This window comes from Macrosteles quadrilineatus, unplaced genomic scaffold (assembly GCF_028750875.1).
Source record: "Macrosteles quadrilineatus isolate MER2022 unplaced genomic scaffold, UCM_ALF_1.0 Scaffold_4__1_contigs__length_99947679, whole genome shotgun sequence".
NCBI lineage: Eukaryota > Metazoa > Arthropoda > Insecta > Hemiptera > Cicadellidae > Macrosteles > Macrosteles quadrilineatus.
In genome coordinates, this window is record NW_026542597.1 from 29097272 (window position 1) to 29123409 (window position 26138).

General features: G+C 36.4%; 1 protein-coding gene across 2 annotated transcripts in view; it reads left to right on the forward strand.

Annotated features, from left to right (window-relative positions):
• Nucleotides 1-885: 885 nt before the first annotated feature.
• LOC128993365 (ras GTPase-activating protein raskol) overlaps nucleotides 886-26138 on the forward strand; it is a 318987-nt gene continuing 293734 nt past the window's right edge. Inside the window, exon 1 of one of the 2 annotated variants that reach the window (XM_054417218.1) lies at nucleotides 886-1053. In XM_054417218.1, the coding sequence (XP_054273193.1) occupies nucleotides 990-1053 (64 nt within the window). In that variant the 5' untranslated portion in view covers nucleotides 886-989. The remainder of the gene's footprint in view (nucleotides 1054-26138) is intronic. The other variant, XM_054417220.1, reaches the window with a different exon arrangement.

Here is a 26138-nt window from a genome sequence, read left to right on the forward strand (position 1 = left end):
CTTCTGAGCACAATAAAGAAAGGTTATTATTCTTGTAAATTCAACTACTAAAACCATTTAAATAATTTAGCAAAATAAATAAATTAACTATTAACTATTTACTATGTTAAAGAGTGTGTTGATAGATAATTTATCAATCTATCTATATATTAATAGGCAAGCATGTTTCTTTAAAACCTTTTTTCTCAGCTCGCGTGCATCGCAGGAAAAATCTATGCATACTGTTGGAAAGATATTTACCTGCAGATGTGCAGAATCCCTTTATAAATTAAAATAGGCTCAAAAATAAGCACAAAAAATGAATTTAAATTTTGAAAAAATTAACATGGATCAAATGGGTTGCCATGCTGGTTACGAAATAACAACGAAATATAAACAGAAAATCAAAACAAATGGAAGAAACTCCAATCACATGTTTTATTCACAGTGTGGGATGAAAATAAAGAAGACTGTACATTAAATATTTTTGGTCGAGTTTCGACCACTGGACGACCTCTAGTTTAAATAATTTGACACGCTAGTTAGTGGCTGGAAATGAATTTCGCCTTCATGGAATAAAAAGCTAGACAAATGATCAACACCCAACGTTACGCCATAGATAAAACATACTCCTCAAGAGTGTTTTATCTATGGTTACACCGAGCAGAAACCTTTTTCATTCATAAGTCATAACGGTGATAAATCTACAAGTATATTTAATTTTTCTTCACATAGATTTCCATAGACGCTCTTCGGAGCTTTATTTATCTTAGATAAGCACAGCGGCAAACATTGTCGGTTTTTTTAGCGGGCCACACACGTCACATACGCGCATGCGCGGGCCAGCGCTCGCCGTGGCGCGAAGCGGAGTTTTCTTTCAGTCTCAGTCTCAGTCTGTCTCAAACCGTCTTTGCGGCGCGAGTGTAGATCAGCTGTTTGTGTGGCGACATGTTGTGATTGTGTCTGTGTTTGTGTCTAGTGTGTCAGCTGTTCAACAATCGAGTGACGTCATGGGACGAAGGAACAACCCGCTTATCTACCCTAGCAGAGTGGAGGGATGGCTCAATGTTTATGGTATGTGTTATTGCCAGGCGTAGAGTGTTTTGATTTAGTTCTACACTTGAGGATATTGAAAGTAGATTTTAAGATAGATCCGTCAATAATTTGATATATTTTCGATTTCTAGGTCTGTTTATAGCTTAGCTACAGTATAAAGAACCATATAATACATATTTAAATTTTTTTTATAACGTAGGACAATAGTTCTTTAATTTTAATCACCTATCAGGCTACATCAGGCTATCACATCTTTTTGATGGGGTTTAACCTAATCCAACCAATCAATATAGTACATCTGTTGGGATTAGCCTACTCCAACAGTATATTTCGATAGGTTACCCGGTTAAATCATGCCGAGTACTATGTCTTTTAGCGAATTCCCCATATAGGGAATAAGTCATTACCGTAGAACTCATGGTAAGACCTGTACCCAGGACCGATTTACTTTTTCGTTTTGTGGCGGCCAAAAACCAAAAACACCATCCGTTCAAATTCATATATATATATATCTCCGTTCATGTATACATGTCCTTTGGCACGATATCTCGAGCCAAAACATTTATTCGGACGAGTTTGCGAACCAGCATGATCGGACTACTGTATGGGAACGGGGGTTAATGGGGTAAAAATTGGTTTCCAAATAAATGACTGTTTATCGTGTTAAGCTATGCTCTAAACCCGATACCGGTAAACTTGTCCTTGCATAACGTACCACAGAAAACACACTACTATACCTCATCAATAATCAATGAGTTATAATCAATTGATAGAGGTTATAATATTATCGTAGTATGTTTTCTGTGACCGTACTCGTACTGTATAGTATAGGACTGCTAAGGCAAAATGTCAAACAAAATATTGTAACATCAGTCATCAGACTCTATTAAACCAATTTTACAAAATGATTTCCATTTCTCATACATTTTAAACCCTCTACATATTTCGTAATAGATTTTTGTTTTAAGAAAATATGTCAATTAACGTGAAAGAAAATTTAACTATATCAGTGAGTCTTTAAGTGAGGCCACTTTGTAATGACTATTCTCTGTGTGTGAATAATGTAGTTATGTGCAAAAGATTTGTCTTATAAACAACGTTATCATGAATTATTCAAGTATATTTTTTCAAACCATCATGTTAGACAAATATAAAATTAAATAACGGTAAGTTTACCATAGGGCCCTTACGCCCCAATAAATAAGCGTTAATTTAATTTCATTCGTCCGAAATATCGTCTCATGAATCTTTCAAGCATAAAAATGTTAATATCTCCAATTCTGATTCAAGGGGAAATTTAGGGACCAAAATACAGATGACGTAATGTACCACGGCCACAGTGATATCATAGTCATAGTGTGCGGACGGTATATCCACCATCTAGGTGGCAGTGGCTAGTGTTTTCTTCTCACCCAGCGAGCGATGTAAACATTACACTAGGTAATCTGGCACGTTTATGGATATTTAATGACGTTTAACAAGGAAGACTTGGCGATGTTATATTTGCCTTTAAAACCACGGTAAACTAGTTAATTATAACCTGGAAATGTTTTCCTGTTGTAGTTGTGTTTTCGTGCGCAGCAGACTCAACATGTTGATGTAGGCTATCCATGTTATTTCGACATGATTTATTTATTATTGTAAATGCAAAAATTATTGTAAATTATTATATTTGTAATTTATTATTGTAAATTATTGTCTTTGGGTCATTGCAATAATTTATTACGTGCATTAGTAAGGTGCCAAATGAAAACAATTAAAAGTTGAAATTCAAAGCAATATACCACATTGCCCGTAGGCAAAAAAGAATATAACTTACTTTTAAACATATTTATATTTATATGTAAAATATTCATTTTAAAGCATGTATTACAATCAAAGTATAAAATAGGCCCTACACATCGTAAAAGGCATCTAAAATAATAATATATAAGCATTCGGACCAGCGAGCAAGGACTATTTCTCTGTAGGCTACATACTACCATATATAAAAGGAGTTCTGGTACTACAGAAGCTGTACTCCGTGGTTGAACGAACCTATCACTTCATGATTTCAACTTGTATTCAACGGTACACCTAGAATACATGTTAGGTCAGACATGTACTTTTTACACGGATTAAACACACGAATACATTTTTAGAAGCACATTTTAGTAGGTACTTAAACTGGTGTTAACTCGATGTATTTTTTCTGTTACTCTTTGTACTTTCCTGTTAAATTTAATTCCTACAATTAAATTGCGTTGATATAACCTTTCGACTTGTTGATTGAAACTTCTCTTGAAACGTGCATGCGCAGCTTTCTTTTCAATAATGCATTTTTTTAGGTCATCATTAAACCACCTAGGGAAGCGTGAGATACCAAATTTCTTCATCGGACTTGCATTTTTGACGATTTTCTCTAAGGAACTTTCCAAAAGATCAAACTTTTCATCAGTTGAGATCGGCTGGTGAATAAATCCCATATCTGCTTCCTGAAGGGCTATAAAAGCAGCGGGGAGGTCACATTTCCCCAAGTTGTAGCCGCTGTAGCTGTTGTCACAAGTAGAAGGCATATAGCACTCAAGAGTAAGGGTCAGAGGAGGGTGATGAATTTCAGGTTTAATCAACCAATCGTTGGCCCTGATAACTTGCACTTCACTATCAGAATGGAAGACCAAGTCCAATGTTACTCCTCTATGGTTTTGAACATGATTTATCTGGAAGAGAGAGTGCAGAGAAGACATGTCACGGAGGTATTCGCAGCAATGTTGAGGAAGGCCAGATACAGGTAAGTTGACATCGAAGTGAGGCAAGTTGAAGTCTCCAAAAATGAGTGTCTTCTTTGGGAAATTTGCCAATTCGACTGTCTCAGTAACCGCATCACAGAATTCACGGTAAACAGAAAGAGGACTTGAAGGAGGAATGTAGACACAAGCCAGAAGAAGATCAAAACCAGGTCCCAATTTCACAAGGGCAAAGACACTTTCAATGTTGAATCCAGAGTATAGTCGCTTAGACATAAGCTTCTTACGAACTGCAAGTAGGGTTCCTCCACCAGAACTTTTGTGACTTGTAGCAGCAGACCTATCACATCTATGAACAATGAAGTCAGTATCGCCAACGACTTCGGAGTCGGGGATATCAGGAGAGAGATTTGTTTCACATAGTAGAATAACATCATCAAGGCATGCAGATAAATTATTTTTTAACTCGATGAGCTTCGAACGAAGACCATTTACATTTTGGCAGTAAACTTTTAGAGAAACATGCTGCTGCTTACCGTTGGAATTTATTCGTTTTTTGGCACAATAGAAGGCGTTCCATTCTTGTATCTAATCGTTAGGGAAGTATCACCGGCATCTTGTTTGGACTTTAAGGTGGCACGAAGAGTCTCCAGATGTCTCTTCTCTCGAGGAGTGCGGTCATGAGAGATTGATATTCCCCGCATGCTAATAGGAACATCATTTTCATTGAAGTTTTTGAAAATATAAATAGCAGCGCCTTCAGACGGCATACAAAGCATAAGAGGACGATTTGTCCTTTTTTTCCCCAATCTAAAATGACGAACATCTGAATACTGAACATTAGACTTCAAATGAACTAGAAAATCCTGGACAAAAACAGCATCCGCAGTTTTTGAGACTGTGTTGGAATCGGGGATGTTATGTACAATAACATTTTTTGCACGTCGATTACGATCATTGCATTCGGATAAGACATCTTCAAAAAGCTGATCACTACCCGCTACCTGTTTATCCTTGATAGTGCTTAATTCCGATTCAACATAGGCCAAACGAGGCTCAAATTCCTGTAATTTGGAGGTCACTAATTCCAGGTCTTGTTTTATAAGTTGTAGTCCTTCTGAGAGTTCTGTTTTAGTGGCAAGGGAGGACAATTTAGAGAGAATGGCATCCAGCTTGGCATCTATTGGGCTTGGCAGCGTCTTTTTACAGTCAGTTCTATGACAATACCATTTTATACTGTTATCGTTGCTAGATCGTTGGTATTCAGATTTAGACATTTTCACACATTCTCTGTGAAACCATCTCTCACATTCGGCATCACAGCACAAGCCATCTTCTGTATCTAAGACTTGCTTTACACAAACAGGACAGGAAGTAGACATAATTATAGAATGTACTGAATTTTATATCTCAAAAATATGCTTTGTGAAATGCAACAGCGAGAAGGCAGACAGTTCATAAATCAGTAGCTACTCAGTTCACCACTGGAAGTGTGCTTTTTATATAGTATTTATGTTGCTTAGCAAACCTGATATTCAAAGGGCTGTGGCCAGAGAAAAAAATTGGCGTGAGATGACTGATGAAACGACTTTCCAGATCAGACAGAAATGTTAGTGACGTCACAAGGGATATGGCCAGATATTAGACAGGGATAGTTTATTGAAAAAGTGTAGATTTTGGAAAACACACAGTGGAGTTCACTCACAGGCTTTTGCGAAAAATAGCGGAGTAGAAATGAGATAGTGCAAAACGAGGTAAGTTAAAAAGAAACACTCAAAACTGTAGTGCCCAAACAAGAGTCTCCGCATAGTAAACCACCATCTTGGAAAAAGTAATGCTTCGAACCTACACTAAACTAACACTTATTGAAATACATACTAACCTATTGCGTTAAATAACTGAAAGAAATATAAAAGAATGTTTTGTTGACAAAGTAAATATAGAAACTGATCGAAAACTATGAGAAGGAATTCTCCGAGATTGTTTACCCACTTAATTTTGCTCAATATAGATATTTACTTTCATTACTGCGAGTAGACTTATCGTGTTGTAAAGTAAAAACAAGATGTTTATGTGTAGGTGTTGTTGGAGTTTATACCAGTGGACAACGACAAGCAAGAGTTTACAAATATGTTGTTATATTTAGGTTTGGTTTAAAGTTTGGGGACAAACAAGAGTTTACAAATATGTTGTTATATTTAAGTTTGGTTTAAAGTTTGGGGACAAGCAAGAGTTTACAAATATGTTGTTATATTTAGGTTTGGTTTAAAGTTTAGGGACAAGCAAGAGTTTACAAATATGTTGTTATATTTAGGTTTGGTTTAAAGTTTGGGGACAAGCAAGAGTTTACAAATATGTTGTTATATTTAGGTTTGGTTTAAAGTTTAGGGACAAGCAAGAGTTTACAAATATGTTGTTATATTTAGGTTTGGTTTAAAGTTTGGGGACAAGCAAGAGATAACAAATATGTTCTTATATTTAGGTTTGGTTTAAAGTTTGGGGACAAGCAAGAGTTGACAAATATGTTGTTATATTTAGGTTTGGTTTAAAGTTTGGGGACAAGCAAGAGTTTACAAATTGAATATGTTGTTATATTTAGGTTTGGATTAAAGTTGGTTAAATGATAGAAGAAAACTGCGTATTTTGCAATACTTATTCTATGTTATGATAACTCTTTTACCTACGATCGTTTCTTAAAGTAGCCGTTTTAGTTCAGTTCATAGAATTGAAAAGTTTCTCATAACAGCATTGTTTACTTCCATAACAGCATAGTTTTACTCATAACAACACGGGCAACGGACCAATGAGGTTCAAGGATTGAGAGTGAATAAGTAAAATTGTAATGATTCGAACTTCAACTAATCAGCTGTTCGGGCCAATTTAATTGTTGAGTGGTGCAGTTAGTGTTTGGTACAATGTTTCGTTGCACTACTGTCATTGGCAATGAGAGGTTATAAACGAAAACATAGCCTCTCTTAGAAGTTATGAGTAGTGATTTTTAGTAATTAAAACACTAACGTGGGTAAAGTAGTGTACGCAACTCGCGTAAATAGTGTTAACGACACGAGTAGAACATTTAAGGTACGAGCCTTCCTACTATTACACAATTATTTATTTTGTCACTGCTGGTATATAATTGGTTATTTATTGTACTTAAGGTGTTACACAAAATTGGTATTGGTAGTGCCTTTGAATTTTACTTAATAAATTATGAACTATGATTCCCTACTCTGGTTTGTACCTGTACTATTCTTTATAAGTGAACTTTAGATTGAGTTACGGGTTCTGTTACAATACAAGAATGTATTTACAGTAGGCCTAATTAATGTTTGATGATAAATCCATATAGGTTCATCTTAATGTAAATAAAAAATAATAATAGTCCACTGTTCTTCTATTACTTATTGCTATATTTTATATACGGGCATTGACTTTATACAGTATCTACACATGATACGGGTTAACTAGGGATGAGACCCCGACTGAAAAAGGTTTTAGATGCTTAAATTGCCACATATAATAGACAAGAAGAGGAATCTAGGGTTTCTCCTGGTCTAGGTTCATTGTTTTAGCCAGCTGTCTTATTTATTGTTACATTTAACACCACTTCACACACATTTTGGCTTTTGGAAAATTCTTTATGTTGTATAAAATGTGTATACTATAATTTTGGACAAAAGTGTTATTGAAACTATGGACTAAATTACAAAGATACAGGCTTGTTGTTAACAATATTTATCGGCTATATATATATTTTAAAATGTGATGATGGCTTCTGGGTGGTGATTAATAGATAATATATTTTATATTCATTATACATTTCTGAGAAGGTACTGTATTTAAATAGGCTATGTCTCAAATTTTGGTACAATCGAAGAAAGGAAACTTATATAAAAAATTGATGAATATAATTGACATGTAACATTGCAATTTCAAGAAATAAACATGTAAACCAGAAACATTTTGGATTCATCTCTTTTCTATATGAAAATCCTGGCACTGGATGCTGGGACTGGAAACTAGGGACAGTCTAAAAATACACCGCAACCTGATTTTGCCGACACATAATTCAGGTATAATAGCCAACGTGTGTGGTAAATTCAATAATAGAAGATTGTAGAGACTTGTTAGGTTACACCTTAGTTGCTCATTTTATAGTAGACCTAGTTATCTATTTAATATAGGCTTCATGGCCTCATAAAGAGCGTGCATGGCGTGTCTCTATTGAAACTCCCGTTATTCTCCTTAAATCTTCACAATAACAAGCTTAATCGACTGGTTCAACTTTCTTGTTTGTTTTGAGAGTCATCTTACAGCAATTTAGGTTTACACGCCGGAGGGAAAAACTTTCGTTGGAAAGTTTAAAAAGTCGTCTTCGGGGAAATACAAGTCGGCTGAAACAGATGGGATGTGTTTGAGGATGGGATGAAATTAATTTAATTTGTAGAGTATAATTTAATACTTGTTTACCTTTTAATATTGTTTAGGCACAAGGGGATTTTCATTTAAACGATTTCTTAACTATTTATCATTATCAGCTTAGAAGGGGACGCCATTTTAATCTTCACCGATCAGGATTAAGATTAACAAGAAGATGTTGACACAAAAATATTTGAAAATTTTCTGAAGATGAAGACAGTGTCCGTACTCAAATTTTTAAAGTTAAAAGGAATCCATGACTTTGCCTTGGAAATGAATCAAACCTACGCGTATAACATTTTAATTTGTTTATTATACAAAAGAATCGTCTTTTAGTTTGAGTTTTACGGCAAAAAGTTTGGTTTCGTAACTTATTATTTATTATTATAACGTATTATTTAGCTCGATGTTCAATGAAATGACTTCATATTGTATATGAAATGTGTTCATATGCATTAACAGGAAGGGCATTTTGACAAATTTCTTTATTTATCCTGGCCTGACCATAGATCTACTACTCTTGCACCAGACTAGACTACAACTTGTAGATAGTTTACATTTCATTTGTGACTTGGGAACTCAAACTATTAACTAAAAGAATAAATTACTAAGAATAAATAAATTAATAAGAAGAACTGGATTTACAAACCAATTCTAACACCAGTTCAATTTTGTGTAGGAACCATAGTACCTTGTACCTGTCTGTGAAAGTCAGTAATCTTCCTGAAGCTAAAATATCTGCTCTATATTGTACCAGCAAACTATGTTTCTCATTCAACTATAAATATTTATTCACTGTATAAGCTAGTTTTATTATACTCTTAGATTAAACCAACTCAGTTCTTTACATCGTTGGATTAAAAACATTCGCATTCCATTGTGGACTGCTGCTTGTCCTGTGGTATTTTAACTCAAAAATACCAGCCCACGTAAAAAAATTAACCCTCTAAATAGAGAAAATCTTATTCGACTTCAACGCATACCAGGTTTACCCATTTACACACATAAGGCAGGCTTAAAATGTTACAACAAGGGCAGAAGGTAACTAGCAGTATATTCAACGATGTCGCTAATGATGATAAGGCAACGCTCGGTAAGGGTTGGAACCTTATCTAGGATTTCCGGAGCGATACACCCTCTTGCTTTGCACCGCAAAATCCTTGGCTGCTTTGGCTCAGCTTACGTTTGTTAAAAGGATTATATAGATTTAATTCCTGACTAATGTTTGTTTTAGAAAAATTATGTTCACCATCGACAATATCGAATTGGATACTGTACTTGGATAAATATACATGTAGTTAACAATTGATCAAATTACCGTACTTCTAGCCAATGAACTGTTTATCAATTATTCAAACAGGACATGATTAAATGAACCTCTAACGTAGTACGCTACTGTGTCAATTGTATTCTTTCTCTTAACTTTCGATACTGGGTGGCCTAAAATAATTGTAGGCCTACAGTTTGGAAATAAGATATCTTTTCGGTTAGGCATTATCAAAAATGTAGTGAGTACGACTTAAATCCGTAATTTTGGCACCATCACACATTTTCTTGATTTGAAATAAACGATTAGAGTAATGTTGTCTGCTAGATGTTTACCTCTATGGAAACCTCTATGATTCCCAAATAAGGGGGCATGTGAAGATGAATTTTAGAGTTATGAACACCAATACAGTACTAATACTTAGTTTGACCACAGGTATCTCATTGTAGTCAAAACATTAAACTGCGTCTTTTATAAATACAATTATCCATTGCAATCGAAAACATAACTGTTTTCATCCCACAAAATAAAGAATTGGCTAGCAAAAAAATGTAATTTTCATCGCCATCCTTATTTACTGGAAACTATTGTGACTGGTTGGAGAAACTTACCAACCAAACGGTTAATAAATACCCAGTCGCCATTTATATCGAATCTAATTTCCCAAACACGAGAAACCCCTCGTTAATCTGAAATCGGCAACGATTCGGATAATGGCCAATAAATCATTTCTTGCCGCGAGCTACAACTATAATGTGCATTAGCCGGAGTGAATGAAATGGAGCAAAACCGATAACGGAAGAACAAACGGCTTCGATATAACCGGTGTAGGGGAGGGGAGGGGGTGATGTAGTGATGATGATAAGCACGGGGCACGGGAGATCCGTGGATCAGGAGGAATGTCGTCTGATTTGAGAAGTGTTTTATATGGTGATTTTTGTATGGGTTGAGTTGAGTTGCGTTGTGATGATATTTCAGTGATTTGAGAGGTGTTTTGGTGACATTTGTATGGTTTGAGTTGAGTTGCGTTGTGATGATATCTCAGTGATTTGAGAGGTGTTTTGGTGACATTTGTATGGTTTGAGTTGAGTTACGTTGTGATGATATTTCAGTGATTTGAGAGGTGCTTTGGTGACATTTGTATGGTTTGAGTTGAGTGGCGTTGTGATGATATTTTAGTGATTTGAGAGGTGCTTTGGTGACATTTGTATGGTTTGAGTTGAGTGGTTTTGTGATGATATTTCAGTGATTTGAGAGGTGTTTTGGTGACATTTGTATGGCTTTAGTTGAGTGGCGTTGTGATGATATTTCAGTGATTTGAGAGGTGTTTTGGTGACATTTGTATGGCTTGAGTTGATTGGCGTTGTGATGATATTTCAGTGATTTGAGAGGTGTTTTGGTGACATTTGTATGGTTTGAGTTGAGTGGCGTTGTGATGATATTTCAGCGATTTGAGAGGTGTTTTGGTGACATTTGTATGGCTTGAGTTGAGTGGCGTTGTGATGATATTTCAGTGATTTGAGAGGTGTTTTGGTGACATTTGTATGGCTTGAGTTGATTGGCGTTGTGATGATATTTCAGTGATTTGAGAGGTGTTTTGGTGACATTTGTATGGTTTGAGTTGAGTGGCGTTGTGATGATATTTCAGCGATTTGAGAGGTGTTTTGGTGACATTTGTATGGTTTCAGTTGAGTTGCGTTGTGATGATATTTCAGTGATTTGAGAGGTGTTTTAGTGGCATTTGTATAGTTTGAGTTGAGTTGCGTTGTGATGATATTTCAGTGATTTGAGAGGTGTTTTGGTGACATTTGTATGGCTTGAGTTGAGTGGCGTTGTGATAATATTTCAGTGATTTGAGAGGTGTTTTGGTGACATTTGTATGGCTTGAGTTGAGTGGCGTTGTGATGATATTTCAGCGATTTGAGAGGTGTTTTGGTGACATTTGTATGGCTTGAGTTGAGTGGCGTTGTGATGATATTTCAGTGATTTGGGAGGTGTTTTGGTGACATTTGTATGGCTTGAGTTGATTGGCGTTGTGATGATATTTCAGTGATTTGAGAGGTGTTTTGGTGACATTTGTATGGTTTGAGTTGAGTGGCGTTGTGATGATATTTCAGCGATTTGAGAGGTGTTTTGGTGACATTTGTATGGTTTCAGTTGAGTGGCGTTGTGATGATATTTCAGTGATTTGAGAAGTGTTTTGGTGACATTTGTATGGCTTGAGTTGAGTAGCGTTGTGATGATATTTCAGTGATTTGAAGGTGTTTTGGTGACGTTTGTATGGTTTGAGTTGATCGGCGTTGTGATGATATTTCAGTGATTAAAACGATAGTTTAATCACAAACTAATTTGTGGTGTTTTGTGATTGCTAATGCCGAGTGATATTAGTGGTGTTTTTGTGATAAATAGGCAATCTGGGCAATATCAGCGTGATACGCATTGATATTACTGAAGGCAACTTTTTATCCACTTATTAACTGTACTTATTGTGAACAATACTCTTAATGTTTACGTATCTATACATGTATAGTTCATAATTACCATATCAGACCTGCTACCTGCCACAATCCTGTTATATCCTGACCGTAGTTCCTCCCACATCAGTTCTAGCGTCACAGTCACTACCTTAGATCCTCCCAAGTTTCATTAAGTCAGTTTCGCTGATACGTCACTTCTCGCTCGTTAACTTGATGTTTTTGTTTTGCTGACATAACCAACCGCCTTTCTCCCAACGTGCTCCCGGGAGCACTGTGAACCGTACCGACGGGGCTGCATGTGACCCAGCCTCCTCATATACATACATGTCACTGTTGACTCTCTGACTGTCTCCAGACTGTCAGTTGACTTCCGCCTAGCCGCTCCTACGCCTCACGCACTTCCGGTTTCCTATGGAGTACCAGATAACGGTACCTTACCTGCTGTTTTGCTTAGTGAACAAATGTTGAAAAAGTACTTTGTATTAGGTAATCTTAGATTAGGCTTTTATTTGCCCAATTACGCTCTAAAGAGTCATAAAAATACATTTGAATTTACTGTAGGTTTTGCCGTATATCCCACAGGACTCACCGGATGAAGTATAAATATTACGAATTTGCCTCCGCTCATTTTACTTTTATCACATGTTCATCACATGTTTTTGTCTGTTTCGTGTTTATCATAGTTTTATTATCGATTAAAAGGGTTATTTTGTTCAAATGGAACTTTTAACATTATATTATTTTAGCACTGCTATTGTCACAGGCAGTAAAATTTATCGTAAAGAGCATCCCATATTTGCAAAGTGTATCCGGTACCATGGTAAAGCACCACAAATGTTACAAATTAATTGTTGTTACCCCTTTTTTGTGCACCAGCACAAATAAAAGGCGTTTTTGTCTTCCGTTTATTTAGTACTGCCAGTCACAGACAACAATAATTTTAATGGTGATTGTATGCGTTGTAAGCCTCTATACCCCGTATTTTAAACAGTGGAGTAAGGTCCTCGTTAGTCTATGCTTATTGTTTGAACCTTTGCTGGAGGCCCCGAGCGGTTTAAATTATTTCTGTAAAAGCGCGGGGATTCTCAGTCTTATTTGAAAAGCGTTTCTTAAAAAGATGTCTACATACATTTCTTGCGTGCATGATATTACGTTCAAAATAGTTTGGCTTGAAAAAAAAAAACACGTGTTAAATTTGCTTGTAGGACAATCTGAATCATGCATACTAGTTTGGGTTTCAATCGTGAAATATAAAAGATGGCATCAATTTATGAAAAATCCTACCTTGATCCTCGTAAAATAGATCTCATCCTCAAAAGTTTTCTTCCTATGGCGTGGTTTCTCAGATACCAATCTGGAATTATAACAACCCTGTGACTATCTCTACGTGGTCTTCGCGTAATCTGCACACCACAGATCGTGTTTCTGTTAGGAATATGTAATCCTCCCAGAGGATGTGCGGGGGAGGAGGTCGAAGGTGAGGATGACTCACCTGTCCTCGACCGTGAGCTCCCACGGGACGAGAAACACCAGAAGACCCGGGACGGTGTGGGAGTCACCGCTAGAGTCACCAGAAGCGAACCGTTTCGTGGGTGTGCGAACTTCCTTAATCCTACAATGAAAAAACGACAAACCTCTAGATTTATCACCCGGCGCTTGTGATCAGGCGGATTAAAATTGAAACTCCACATAACGCGTCGTGGGTTGGCTGTTACACGCGAGTATCGGAGAATTTATGGTCCTTCGAGCCGGATTCAGCTGTTGAGGAACGTTTGTGTTGTAGCGAGTGAGGGAAAATCTAGGAAATTGTATGCCAAGTAATTATTGTGAACCAGTCCGGCTAGACGTTAATCGGTTCGATCCTGAAAAATTTAGTATCTTTTTGAAGGTTCAAACTGGAGCTGTCCTTGGACATTGGGTTTTTGATAAATAGGAATAGCTAAAGAATCAAAGCTTAGTCAGTGATAAAGCTATATTAAGGTAACATTCCTTCACTTATCCTTTGATCACATTTGGGTTGATATAGTTGCATCCTGCAAGGAGTTATATTTAACTAGCATAAACCTATGGCGTTATAGAGAGTGTATAGTAATAAATTGAAAAGCCCCACTAAATTATTATCCTATCAGACCTATTACCTGCCACAGTCCTGATATATCCTGACCGTAGTTACTCTCACATCAGATCTAGCTACACACTTACTACCAGTCCCTATACTACCAGCTAACCATTTGTTTGATATTTTTGCAATAACTATTGATAGCTATTGATTGTTCCAGTATCCAGTAAATACATTGTCCTGTAGTTCCTGTAGTTTCCAGTAGTGGGAAACTGGTTGTTTTTATTGATTTTGAGGTACAAATTACATCTTAAGTTCGTCGCAAACTCTAATCATCAAACGTTGTATTATTACGTGCTGTAACTATTATATGTAATATATTTGTCTACTATCATTCTACTTTGCTTTTGTTTACCCACGTTTTAATCTCCAGTTTCTACCTTAACACTTTACTTTCCCCAGCAATAATTCAGTTTCTGCCCCAGGCCAGGAGGGTGGACCCCCTCGGAGTCGCTCCACTGATTCTACCGTTGTAATTGTTCCACAATCTGTACAACGTAACACGTAACGCTCACGTGATGTAACGTAGTGGGAAGTGGCGCGTTATGTATCTTACACGTCGAGTATTTTGCGTAACTCAATCTCTGGACCATGATAATTACGAGCTTCATCAACTCAGCATGTAGATTGCAGAAGCAACGTCCGTTGTTGTAGTTTGAGATTGGGGTTTAGTCAATCTATTGAAGTACTGTTGGGGATTTTCTTGATTTAGCTGTAGATTAATGTATTCTGTTATCATCTCTTTGGTTCAAATAATGAAAATATTTAGTTTTTTCGATTCATATAGGAGGCCTTTCGGGTTGCTATTTTTCATGTTGGTAAACCAAATGATTGAAAGCAATTTTTAACTGATAAGAACATTTCGAGTGAGAAATTTTGTAGCTTACAGGAATTTATGTCTGTAAGTCGTAATGAAGTATTTGTTCAATTTTGGTCCTTAGAATGGCTAAAACTTTGGCCACATTAATCTAATACGGGCTATATATAAATTAGGTATTGTGTGATTTTTTTTCAACAAATGCACAAAGATTAATCACATAATGTTTATATTTTTTTCATATGTTGTGGAGTGGTTTGTTGTAAAATTGTTTGTACTGAATGCTCGCTAAGAAGTATTTATACTGTTTTTACAATATGAGAAGTAAGCTATAATGCATACACCTTATTAATGTATAAAGAATATATGTCTACAAAATATATTTGTTTAAGAAAAATAAAGAACAAAGCGTAACATCTATCCGTACTTAAGAGAGCATGTTTTAGTCTGTATCATCTCTGTAAACACGAATCACACCTAAACAACTACAAATTTTACAATATAACTAGAAGCTTTTTCGCATTATCGAAAGTCAATGATATTTCTCCTACACTCGCGTAAACATCACATGTGTATACAGGAAGATGACGTCACAGCTAGCGGATACGGATGTGTAATTATCCAAGAGTATCTAGTGCCAAACACCAAACCAATTTGGATCTGCCAACACACCAGCTGATTGACAAGCTGTTAGGCTGTCGACAAATTATCGCGGGAGAATATTGGAGGGAGTCTCATTCGGAACTCCCATAGCCTACTGTTGTGTTACCGATTTTGGTTGGTTCGTTATCCATAGAAATTATTGTAGTGAAGGGAATTCTCCAAAACAGAGAAAGTTCTCCCCTTATAGGTTGACTTCCACTTTTTGTTTTTGGATGGGTGACTACCGAACTTTTTGTTTTTGGATAGTGGACTACCGAACTTTTTATTTTTGGATAGGTGACTACCGAACCTTTTATTTTTGGATAGGTGACTACCAAACCTTTTGTTTTGGATAGGTGACTACCGAACTTTTTTTTTTTGGATAGGTGACTACCGAACTTTTTGTTTTTGGATAGTGGACTACCGAACTTTTTATTTTTGGATAGGTGACTACCGAACCTTTTATTTTTGGATAGGTGACTACTGAACTTTTTGTTTTTGGATAGGTGACTACCGAAATTTTTGTTTTTGGATAGGTGACTACCGAACTTTTTTGTTTATTAACTGCATTACTACATAGTTATAGCTCGGTGATTGGCGATATTTTATCCCTGGCTTCTATAAGTGTTATTTGCACGTATAGCGTTTATTTGTGTTCTTATTGGGTTATTTCAGTCCGTATTAGTGTGGTTTATTGAACGAGATACATCATTAACTTAATCGATTTGATGTTGTGACACTTTCAAGGTAATCGTCGAGGTTTAATTTGTTTTTGATAATTCGTATACCTAATTAATCTTTGTACTTTGTTGAAAACAAAATCACACAATACCTAATTTATGTATAACACGTATTGGATTAAATTGGCCAAAGTTTTAGCCATTTTCGAGACCAATATTGAACAAATACTTCTTTACGAAAGCTCCTATCAATCTTCACCCTACTGAATTACCCATGTTCATAACTCAGCTTTAATTAACCTTGTGTTTTACGGAATGTGCTCTGCACTCCGCTAATACTGTTTTATACTCCATTATGAAAATGTCCCCTTCACTTAACTCAGCAAGGCCTTAATCCGTTGCTTCGCTCAGCAATGTCGTACTGTATGCAGCACTCCTGTCTGCTGACCCAGCCTGCTATCTGCTGACGAGGGTGTAGAACCTACATATAACAGGGTCGTCCTCGGTAATATGCAATTTGTTGCGACCAAAAAGAGTATCCAATGTATTGTGCTGTGTGGCTACTATGCATTTCAACTTATCTTCGTAATCTCATTGTATTTCTGTGATTTACATTCTCTAGAGGCATTTTATAATGTTTTTTGACAACTGCCCAATATTTTGGGTTTTTTAGGCATAGCTCAAAGATAATTTGGCACTGGGTTGAAATTAAACATATTCAACGTCAACAGTTTTTTTTTTCTATTTACATGGGTAATTTTTGTTTTTGGTTAACTCATCGCCCTATGGTAGAAATCGCAATAATAGCCCTAGCGTAACTTAAAAAGACACATGTATGATGTATATTCCAACTACCGTATCTAAAGTTTTCTTTCTTTGACCCTACTCTCATAATGCATAGATTTTTGTTGGTAGTTCTAACTGCAGTAAACTCGTTTTTAGGCCAGAAATAAACTATTTACAACATTTGAAGAAAATCGTCGGAGCCGTTTTCGAGATCTTGGTACAAGCAAGCAAGCATACATACATACAAACATTGCTCGTATTAGAGTATAGGATTTTCAAGCTATTTATGATGTTTTAAAATTGTTTGGCATGTTTGGCTTACTTTTCCTCAGTTGGTCTCAAAAACAAACTAAGACAGCTGTTTAGTTCATAGGCATCAGTTTTCTGAAGGAATTTCCATTTATTCTGAAAAAATATTTAATCAAGGGAAATTCAGTTTCGCATTTATTTGCAGATTGCCAAATGTGTTACATGATCCACTACCTAAGATTATTAACGAGAGATATCGAGGTAAATTTCCAGAACTATTTCAAATGTAACATTTTCAAAACTTGTAATAACAAACGGTACAAAAATATTGTCGTTTAGAAATTTCCACAGCATAACACTCCCCGTTAAAAAGACCCTCTTTCAAATTTACTACCCCTCTGTGAAATCGCGACGTACAGTTCTGCCATTTCCGCGGGGGGGGGGGGTGAGGGGGGGGGGTGCTCTCAGGCACTTGACATTATCTCACAATAGGGACGGGGGTATTGATTGCCAGCACTGAAATGAGGGATACGGCTCTGGCAGTAAAAGTGTGTTTGACTAAACACAGGTTTCGTGCAAATATGCTGATTATTTTGTTGCCACGCAAATAAATTGGATATGTAATTTATAAAGCGATGTAGTTTTTTTGGAAATGATATTAAATCAAATTAAAGATTTTTATTCAAAATTATAAATAAATAATATGCAACAGAAGATATTGAATTATTTATATTACTTAAAATTTGCATTCGTAATTTTATCCATTTGTTTATACAAAAAAACTGTATGGTAAACAACTGACTAAATAGCTACTTAAGATGATCAGCAGGTAAAATAGTAAATTACGTACCTAGGACCGAAAATTTATGTTTGCTGGCTCGAGACTTGAAAACTATCTCGACTATACCCTATTACCACTATTCACCACAATAATAATGCACACAACATAAAAGTAAACACAACTACAACGTTAAGGTTATGTCAAGAAATCATTTAAAGGAATCATCAAAAATAATAATAAATAGTTGCAAGGCAGCGGTGACAATAAAACAAGTCTATTGCAGGGGTGCCCACAAGGGGGGGCCGTGACGCAGACTGCGTCATTGAAATTCTTGGGGGGGGCTCAAAAAATTCAAATGGGGGGGGGGGTAAAGTTAATTGCAACAGTGTTCAACGTGACGACAATCCAAAATACATTACGAAATCGGCAGATAGAAAGTGGATAATTAATAACAATAGTTATATTATTGAATTAAATTAGTTAAAATAGGATTTTAGGATAGTTTAGGATTCGTGTAGAAAGTTATTATTTAAGATTAGCAAGACGTGAGATCTAAGAGAGGGAGCGCACGGGATGGCTCAACTGCTGTGATACATAAAAGATAACGCGTGGTACAGACACGTCCAGCTACACCTTTGTTGACATAAAGCTCGTTAAAATACAATCAAGTAGCAAGTAGCATAGGCTACAATACTTTACACTATTGTGTATATTCGATTACCTGAGTTAATAGGGAGAGGGCGGAATGAAAAATACGGTTAATCCATTATAGTATAAAAAAAGATGACAAACTAATTAAAACGCTGTAAACAGCCATTAAGTCACGATTTACATTTTTATAAACGAAATTCAATATTGCACAATCATTATTATTGTAAATTTCAAATCATTTATCTTGGTTCAGTTGTACAAACGGCAACGTTTAAAATTGTAGCTAACTCAAACTCAACTAATCACTAGCTAAACATCACATTGCTATAAATAACGTAAATATTAAAGGAGCCTTTAGAAAGTGTTATAAGGTACTGCTCATGATAGACAGATAGGCTACCGATAGGTGCTGTATCACAGCATAGGAATTGATAGATAAGTACAGTAATAAAAAAGTGTAAAATTATATTTAGAGATAATTAAAACACTCTTAAAAAAGAATGTAACGAGAACAATCTTGTTATTCTCTTTCTTTGTTCTTCTGTTCATTAATAGGGTTCTCTTCAATTCATACACAAATTCAACAAGTCGCCATATTTAGGCCTACTCATTGGCCAAACACAGCCTTACTAAAGTTACCATGGTTATCACTCAATCACAGTGTACTAAGCATTATATCGTCATCATTCCCCAGCTGTTGTATTTGAAATCTGTTGTAACATAGCGCACAGCAGACAGAAGTGTTAACGGAGCAGACGATTGTTGGCGCAAGCGTTGTTTCCATTTCATTTTCATCAATGGAGCTGTGATGTTTCTAAAGGGAAAGACGCTGACAATTCGTTATGGATATTCTGGCAATAAAACTTCCTTAAATTGAGGTGACTTATAAAACTCTAATTTTATTTATATAGAAAGATAAGTTTTCCAGTCCTGTACAACACTGATTCACGGTCTTTTCCCTGTAATCAAAATTCAAGTACAACTTGATACACACAGAATCTCCGGTTCCCGACCTGGATGATGGCACAGAAAACGATGACTAGTTATTTAATTTAATTTACAGTTACATATTAGTACTCGTGATAAATCAAACTCGTTATGTAAGCCAAAGCCACACGGTTATTAATCTCACTTGGTTTTGGATTTGCTTACAAACGTGATTGGAAATGGTTAGGGCCTACACAGTATTCTTAAAGAACATTTATGTAAACATATCAGTGACAGCTAGGAAAAGGAATCTTTATCAAAACAGCTGTTCGTAATTTCATATATGACGTGTTCTCCTAACAGATTAGTAGTATTTCATAAATTAATGACGTATGTAGTAAACATGGAGAAAATAAACTAGAAAAATCACACAAAATTGTATTTTTGATCGTCCGTTATTTTATTTCCAAAATAGTGAGGCCATATTTTAATGGCTATAAGGACTCTCTCGCCAATCCTGTGGATACAATTAAACCATTAGAATCATAATCGGTACTCTAGTTTTCTTCAGAGCAGGCCATGAGTAGGCTGCATAACATGCCTTCTGGGCCGTGACAGACGGGCATAAATGGAGATAAGACATGTTTCAACTTCTTCAATGTATAAAACATAAATAACCCAAAATATGTAGAATTCTGAGCAATGTACAGACAAAACTATAACTTTATTGATATAGATTAACTGGGTTTGAATTTTAAATATCTAAAAAAAAATTAAAAACTTCTTTTATAGTTTTACAAATAGTGCTGGGCGGGGGAATAATGTTTCTCATTTGTTGTGTACATCATTTATGGGGGGGGGGCTGTTGCTCAATTGGGGGGGGGGTGCGTCATGAGTCTAGGGGGGGATGGGCACCCCTGTCTATTGCAATGCTATGGAACTGATGAATACTGATTGTGTATTAATATGCATTAATGTTTTAAGAAAATAAGGGAACAGCTGATTTTCGGCCCTAGGGATGTAAAAATATGCTCGGCCCCCAAATGACGATGACATCTGGCATGGACAGCAATACGTAGCTTTCGCTTTCGGCCTTCAATACACGATTGTAAAACGGCTAAAAACATCGTAGTGTGGTGAAAAATAATTGTTTTCCCCTCTAAAACTAATGACATTTTTGACATGGAATCGAATTTTCTTCTTCAAGGCAGTTTATTTTTTGTCGATGTTTACATTTACATCTAGTGTTAACTTTTATTTACCTGTGAACCTGTAGCGTCATAAATCCGCTTTTCGATCTTTATTGACTAGACTAAGACAGAATAATGATAGTAGTTTTGGCAATTTTAAAGGGGTTTAGTCCTATCGAGATAAGCTAACGTTACCCTTTTTCATAGACTCATCACAAACCATACATTACACAACACAAATGAACCACTTTGCACCGGAATCCCTAGGGGTTGTGGATTATCTGTCCCGGGGGTATTGATCCAGTTGTCCTAGGCGCCAGTGTATTCGATGGCGCTTAGGGAGCATCCCCATCCCCATCCCTCATGACAGATGCTGAGCTGGAACCTTAGGGTCTTAATCACCAGCAGGCAGCGCCCCGGGTGACTCATCCCGTGATAAACTACTTCTTATCTTCACTAAGCGGGCATTAATGCAGCTGGGGATTCCTAATTTGGGACCTTCAGAGAATGGAATGTAATTAATGAAATTGTGGAAGAGGATGGCGAAAGTTACAGCTGCTTGAAACAAAGCCGTTAGAGCATTTTAAAAATAAACTATCAACGCTCAAGCACCGTGAATTTTAGTCTAGAATTTGCGTGCAGCTTTTCGCGCTGTAAGATTACTCTTCCCGGGAATAGTTCGCCAAAGTGGCTGGAGTTGCTGGGAGTTGTCACCGCCCGAGGGTGAAGGTTTGTCAGAGGCACGAGACCCACGACCTCGACCACGGGACAGCTGGAGTCGGCGGTGCGTGCCAGGGCTATCTCTCTAGCCCTGGGTGCGTGCAGCGTATAGTACTGACCTGCTAGGGAAAACGTGGTCACTAGTCATAACGACAGTTTTGTTTTACTACTACGTTCTTTGGCTATAGAGATTGAAATAGCCGTTACAGTTCTTTGAGTTTTAGCCGGTTTTAGGATAAAAATTAAATTTGATAAAATTTGCCTCCTGATTAGTGTTGTGCTACTAAATGTACCTTTTCTTTCATGTGTCAACTTTTAAATGCCAAACTGGAAGGACATCTCATTGTCAATAGTCTTTTTATACTCCCATTAACCACCATTGAACGAAAAATAAAAGGAAAACTAAAGGTTAAAGAATATTATACTCTTCGAGATGCCTTATTCTGAAACATCCTCTTCCAGTAAACATTTCGCTACATCTGTTAAGATAGGACGTCTATACTTCAGTTAAGTCAATGACTAAACTACCTGCTTTTTACTCTGAACAGTTTAACATTGGAATTAGGAAGTTTTGTAACAAACCAAAAATGGAAAGATGAATTCACATTCTAGTAGAGGCTCATCCTAATTTTTTTCCATTTGATCAAAACCCTACCTACATCTTGTTTATTTAAGACGTCAACTAAGCATCCAAAGTGAATGAAACCCGCTACACACACAATTCAACAGAGGAATTAGGAAGTTTCCTCGCAATATTGTGACATTTCATTCATCACGATCCCACACATGTCACTCCTGTTGACAAGATGAATGGTCCAGTGAAAGATCAAGGCTCCGTAGGCTCGGATGCAAATATCCTTGTGATTCACGTAAGCTTTGTCCTGCGGAATGACTCAGGGTATAACGGTGACTTTTATCTCTAGCACGAGCGTTGTACCACGTCCCCGGCCGCGGAGATACGGGTAGGGAAACTACCTTTGTAGGGAACCGGTGCAAAGCGGGCGTAATCAATGAACTGTTGTGCACTAGATTATTATCTGTTTTACCTTGGGATAATGTAAGTAGACGGTTTACTCAGTTGTAAAATACGTAGTTTTGATGTGTGTTTCATATCGGTTACGAATGAGTTCGCTCCTCTAAGTGTTGTTTTTATTCTTACATTTTGTGTTTTTATTTATGTAAAATCTTTAATTTGTTTTGGGTAAGTGCGTGAAACGTTTCAAGAAAAGCAAGGGATGAGCCAATTCGGTATGCCTACCGTATAAGTGGAGTGCCCAAAATATTACTGTAGTGTGAACCCACGACATTGATGCTACAGTTACGATCCATGGACCGGCACTACTGGCTCTCGGTACGTCCACGTCCAGAGTGCACGCCAATTCGTATTCAGATTCCGATTCAGATTTTCGGCGGCAGGAATGGCACCTGCATTCAAATGGAAGTGGCCGTAGTGGCTGCCGCTTTCCGTCCCGCGCAGGCACCTGCTTACCGGCAGATTGAGGCATCACAACAAATATGTTGTGATATTTAATTAATATTTTACATTTGGTTGAATAACGATTGGATTATGTGTTGTGGTGACACTGATACACTGTTGTGGTTACCACTAAACACAACCACTACCACAATGTCACTATTGCGTCACTGGCATTGGAGAATTGTTGACCAGTAGATCGCATTACATGGACGCCGCGATAGCAAACATACTATTGAAACTCCGGAAATAATGTTTGGTCGCTAATAAAAATTAGTGTAGGCCTATAAAATTCCAAAACGTAGCGATAACCAAATTCTTGACTGCCTTCAATTATTAGTGACTACCATGAAGAGACATTACATTTTTGGAATGAAAAAGGGTTCAATTGAGCTTCAGAAAAAGGACACATACTACACCAACCTTCTAATCGCAACTAACTATAATTACAAGAACATGAACAACTAAAAGAGAACATTTGATTTAAATGACTTATGGGAATTCGATTCATATACAAAATTGTCTACGAGTAAAAAACTACATTACCAGTAGTTACTTGCTGGTCCATGTAGATGGGACGTCTACTTCAGTCAATGTTAAGACTCTTTTCTAAAACACATAACCAGTAGTTAACCTCCTGGTAGACTTTATGACTGGTTTAATGACTAAACTCAAACTCCAGATAACATCCAGTCGTGTCTGTTCGTGTTGAGTACACGTTGTAACTTTTAACGTTTTCACATTGTTATGGAACAGTTCATTCGGCCGCTCTTGTTATTTTGTAAATTATGTCATCTATGTGGACGGTGGGCTATTTATTTGTTTTAGATTAAAGGAGTGTATTGTTTTGACCGTAAATGTTGTTATGCCACACAGCTGATTGCATAATAAAGCTATAGTCATAGAGCAGAGCACATAATATTTGGATACTGTGCTCTATGGATAGAATCGAGCTGTGTTTATCAATAACATACCGATTGATTTATATTTCTACGGTAAAAAAACTTACTTTCTATTCGAACTTACTCAGTTGCGAAGTTCATTTAAAGTAACTTGTAATTTATTTATAAAACTACAATATAACTTCGGAATTAAATATTTGAGCGGAGAGAGTGAAGCTACAATCCTAATTCCCCCATCCGCATGAAATTTAGCACAGTCTAACTAACTATGGTAATTGGTATAAATTTTACTACAATAATTTTCCCTGCGTGAGTTTAAACTTTTAGAAATTTTAACTGGGTATTATGCGTTGGTTGGTCGCCATGGCATTTGCTGCAAAATAACAATAACAAGGTAACACATGTATCACAAGCAAGTAACACAAGTACAGTACATTACATATACAGAACTAAAGGAAAGAACTATTGGATTAATACCTTTGAGCATAATATACAACAAAATGAATAATGTTGTTATTCATATACGTGAACCAACGATGTACAGATGTACCATTGACTTCGGATACTGCAGAAGACGTCCCATTTACTTAACCGTATACATTGGCTTATGTACTCCAAATACATATCCCATTGATGTGAATCATATGTAGCATTGACTTTAGATACTACAAGTAGACATCAACATTTCATTTACATGAACCACATTTAACATTGACTTTAGATACTGCAGGTAGATATCCAACACTTTAAGTCGGTAAAAATTAATTATAAACAATTCACTTGGGGTTATTGCATAATTTAAATAATTGTTTTACAATATTTTAAAATTAAAATGCACCCCTCTGGCGTGCCCTTCACAAGGCCGTACATGGGGTGCCACGTTGCCCTACCCCTGCACTTGTTGTGAGGGCTGACATTCTAATATACCCGATATTGCACCCTCTATAACCACCCTTGCTGCGCGAGCAGAATTTCACCACTACAATCGTGTTTCAAAACGAGCCCAAATGATTGCTTTTATTTCCCTTTGTGTTGCTCGCTAATTAATATTTGTTGCAACATAACACGGGGAATGGGACTGCTCGGTTATTTGTTAATTAAATTTGTGTGTGCGTTTCTAGTGTTATTTATTTGGGTGCAGGAAAAAGTTAAAATGCGTTCATTCATTTGATCTAAGCTAAAATAGTTAAAGTTAAACTAGGGATGTTTAATTGACTTCGGATACTGAAAAAGGTATTAATGTGTATTATTCTGTCGTGTCCAGCTTTGTTTAATAACAAACACGTCTAGTTACTGTGTGTATTATCAATGGTGCTACTATTAAAGTTATATTTTACAATTTATATAATAGGGCCTAATGATTGTTGATATGGAACTATAACTTAGTTTGCTATGATGAGCTTTTTTCTTTTTAACGAGTTGATGGATAAGAAAATAAACAGCATATTATCAGTACACGATCTCTTGGTGGTCTAACTGGTCGTCTCTTTTCATTATTGGCATAGTTAAAATTCAGGGAAAGTAATGTCATTGTTTGTATAGTGCAAGGATTATTGTTTAAAATCAAAACGTATGTTACTAGAGCGCAGCCCTTTGGTAAAATCATTCTGAACATTAACCTGAATGACTACTGTATATAGCATTTGAGCTTATTAGCTAGTCCGTAAGTTAGAAAATTTGTGTTGAATCAGTTAGGGATTTAAATTCTATGATAAGTAAATTACTAATAATTAGTGTTAAATAAAGTATTTACAAAAAGCTACTTACTTTTACATCACCTTATAACCTATGAAATAAATTGATCTAAATGTACAAACCTATTCAAATATCACTTCTAACAACACGGGCTGTAAATAAATATGAAGGCTGAGTTTTTGTGTGTTTTATGTCAACCACGTTGTACGCAAATGATGACTGAATGTTTCTTTCCCTTTAAGGTAAATTTTACAGCTTGTGTTTACATTACCAGAGAACTATTTTACTTTAAAATTGTTATGTTTTGATATCTGATCCGTTTTTACTTGTATGTTTTTTATCGACATTTTTTATGTATTTTTTGTTCCCGTGTAACTATGTCACAGTATTGTTGCCATGTTGGACTTCCTCCAAGTCACGACGCGTGCACTATGGCACTAACACACGCACACACGCACGCACACACACACATGCATTCGTCTATTCCAGGCCTCACGCTCGGCTATCGCTCAATCATTGGCCGAAGCTCAACATTCGCTAGTGTTAATGACACCAACACTATTTCTAGGTTTATGTTCCTT